This window comes from Otolemur garnettii, unplaced genomic scaffold (genome assembly GCF_000181295.1).
Source record: "Otolemur garnettii isolate 467f Iridium unplaced genomic scaffold, OtoGar3 scaffold00025, whole genome shotgun sequence".
Taxonomy (NCBI): Eukaryota; Metazoa; Chordata; class Mammalia; order Primates; family Galagidae; genus Otolemur; species Otolemur garnettii.
The window spans coordinates 12,280,974-12,284,282 of NW_003852420.1; the positions used below are offsets into that span (position 1 = coordinate 12,280,974).

At 50.0% G+C, this 3,309-nt stretch overlaps 1 protein-coding gene across 1 annotated transcript in view; it reads right to left on the bottom strand.

Annotated features, from left to right (window-relative positions):
• Positions 1-3,089, bottom strand: part of ITPA (inosine triphosphatase) — a 12,056-nt gene extending 8,967 nt beyond the window's left edge. The window contains exons 1-3 of the mRNA XM_003788218.3: positions 2,925-3,089; positions 675-732; positions 488-584 (exon numbers count right to left, since the gene is read on the bottom strand). Of these exons, the coding sequence (XP_003788266.1) occupies positions 488-584; positions 675-732; positions 2,925-2,990 (221 nt within the window). The 5' untranslated portion in view covers positions 2,991-3,089. The remainder of the gene's footprint in view (positions 1-487; positions 585-674; positions 733-2,924) is intronic.
• Between the last annotated feature and the right edge of the window lie 220 nt (positions 3,090-3,309).

Genomic DNA, 3,309 nt, shown 5'->3' on the forward strand with positions numbered 1-3,309 from the left:
AAAAAAAAAAAAAAAAGAACAGCTAATCTTTTAGCTTTAGTTTAAAGATGGAGACACAAAAATTTTGGTAGGCTGTAAAGCTTACTTCAGGCACACCAACGGGACAGCTGAGATCACACTCAAGTAGCCTGACTCTTAACCTGCTCCTTTCTCAGCTCCAGAGATGTGTGAAGTGTGGGGGTAGATTTGCATGTAGGGAGAATATAGGTCTGGAATGTATGTATCTAAGAACTGGAAGGAGGGCAAAAGGGAAAGGGGACAAAGAAAAAGAAAGAGAGAGAGAGAGAGACTGTGTATGGTGGTGGTTTAGGGGAGACATCACGCCGTTAAGGTTGGGAAAGGAAGGCAGTGTTCCAAGGCCAATGTTAACTGACCCCAGACTGGATGGATCTGAGCAGGTTCTAGAAGTCACAACAAACTGTGCCTACTCTGTTGTTCCCTGCCCATCCCCAGCATGCAGAGGCCCTAGGGACCACCTGGACAATACATGTCAATGTGGGACAAGGGCAGGGTAGGTACCTGGCGAGCCGCCTCCTGACACTTCTGTATGGAAATCTCATCTGGCTCTCCCTGGTACTCCGGCACTTATCAAGAAAACAGATACACAAAGTCAAGTCACAGGGAGACAAAGAAATGGAACCATCTTTTAAAAATAAAATGAAATGGAGACATACAGTCAATTTTCTGTGCCACCAAAGTGCATGGAAACTTATCTCCTAGAATTTGAATGACCTGTTCCAAAAATGAAAGAACATTTATCACCATCTGCTAATAATTCACCATTACTACATGAGCTATCATCTACCTTTCCCATCACTGACTTTCCTACCTGTACCCCAAAGCTTACCAAGTTAGGCCCATGAGCTCCACCCCAGCTATCAGGGTCCCACCCTAGAAAGCCAGCCCCCTCCACCTTACTTCTCTATTTCTTCTACTTTAGACCTCTGCTTGTGCTAACCACCCCCTCCCAATCCAGAACACCCTCTTTCCTTCTCAGTGCTCCCGGAAACCTTATCTGTCCTCCTAGGCCTGGAATACCCTAGCAGAGGTTATTCAGGCCTGTAACTTGAATGGGAAAAAATACCTCTTTATTTTTACTAACCCTTCATTGAAATTTTGCACCTTTCCAATTACGAATAAAGACAACAAAATAGTAGGCGGTACCTGTGGCTCAAATGGGTAGGGTGCCAGCCCCATATGCCGGAGGTGGCGCCAAAAAAAATAGTATTAGCAGCTCCTGTGACCTTTTTTTTTTTTTTTGAGACAAAGTCTTATGTTGTTGCCCTCAGTAGAGTGCTATGGCATCAGAGCTCACAACAACCTCAAACTCTTGGGCTCAAGTGAGCCTCTTGCCTCTGCATCCCAAGTAGCTGGGACTACAGGCATCTGCTACAATGCCCAGCTATTTTTTGGTTGCAGCTATCATTGTGGTTTGGCGGGTCCAGGCTGGATTCAAACCCACCAGCTCAGGTGTATGTGGCTGGGATTACAGGTGTGAGCCAGTGGGCCCAGCTTACGTGTTTTTAGATGTGAGAAGGCAATGTTCTCAGCCAGAGGTTTGGGATCTGGTGTGCACCATCCCACATGGGCTCTGTTCACAGCAGCCCTGCCTGTCTGCTTGACTGGTCTGATCCCAGAATCCCAAACCTTTAATCCGCACAAGGCTCTGGCTCCTGAGGAGGCAAAAAAATGCCATCTGTCCCTGTGCTAGGGACAAATGAAGTTTCTCTCAGAACTGCACCTCACTGGTCTGTCTTAAATATAATCAGTGGATGTCATCCTCTAATCAGATGGATTAGATCTGATCTTATCTCATGATCTTATCTCCTTGGCTGTGGCTGACAGAAAAGGGGCTGATGTCTGGCAGAAGCCTCCCTGTCCTCTCCACCAGCAAGGGACAAAGCAGGAAAATCCCAATAGGTCTAGGGATAAGCAAATCTACAAGGACAGGATAGCCCCCAGTAGCATCATAGCATCGGGAATCCTCAGGTCCTGTGGGACACCATAACCTAATTAGACAAAAGACACATGGTGGCTTACATAAGCTCCCTGTGTGTCTGTTACTTGCAACCAAAGACGTTCTATAAACTCTGAGAGTCCTCTCAACAGCTACAAAGTTCCTGCAGCAGAAGTTCGGATCCCACCCCCTCATTGTGTTTTTTTTTTTTTTTTGAGACAGTCTCACTTTTCGCTCTCAGTAGTGTGCTGTGGCGCACAGCTCACAGCAACCTCAAACTCTTGGGCTCAAGCGATTCTCTTTTCTCAGCCTCCCAAGTAGCTGGGTCTATAGGCGCCAGCCACGACGCCTGGCTAGTTCTAGAGTCGGGGATCCTGCTGTTGCTCAGGGAGGTGTAGAACTCCTCAGCTCAAGTTATCCACCCGCCTCGGACTCCCAGTGTTGGTATTGCAGGTGTGAGCATCGCGCCGGGCTCCATCCCTCCTTTACTTCTCTCTATAACGCTGCGAAGCAGACGTCCCACATTATCCCTATTTCACAGATGCAGAAAGAAGCTGGAACATTTCTGGACCGTGGTGGGGGCGTATATTCAGTTTGGAACCCAGTCCCACGCCCTTTCTGGCCCTAGCAACCCCCAGACGAACAGCGGGACCTTGATCAGTCCCTGAAAGGTATCGAGGCCCCGATATGGGGTCTAGCTCAATAGTGATCTTTGAGAAAGCAGCCACTACTCTGGCTCCCCCAGCCGCTGACCTCGCAAGCCCTGTGCTGGGATCTGTCAGGCCCTTAAACTTTCGCCAACCGCAGGGTGTCCTAGGCCCTTCCACTCGGCGGGGTCCCGCCCCATCTTTCGCGAGACAAGCACACATTTCCCCTCCACGCTTCCCCCCACGTGCCTCCCTCCAGCTGGAAGCCCCCTCTCTATTCCCAGCCGCCTCCCGGTGGGCACCGCACACCCTCGCGACACCTCCTCCAGCTTTTTGGAGTTCCCTGTGACAAACACGATCTTCTTTCCGGCTAAGGAGGCCGCCATGGTGAGCCCCGGTTATCCTGCAGAACCACCGGAAGCCCCTCAGCCTCCACTCTTAGGACATTTCCGGCTGGTGGCGGAAGAGGGCGCCCTGGTTTCCGGTCTGAGAAGCCTGGAAGGCTGATTGCGATACCTAGACGCGTTTGGGGACGTGGGCTTGCGTTGGGTACTAGACGTCATGCATCTAAATTGCTGGTGGCTTCTCAAGACTGGAGACTTTTAATATGAAAGACTCGCCCCTCCCGCCTAGGGATGCTATGTTTGATACTAAAAAGGACCACGTCCACTCCTGCTTTCTTTTCTATGATGGGGGCTCCAAGGG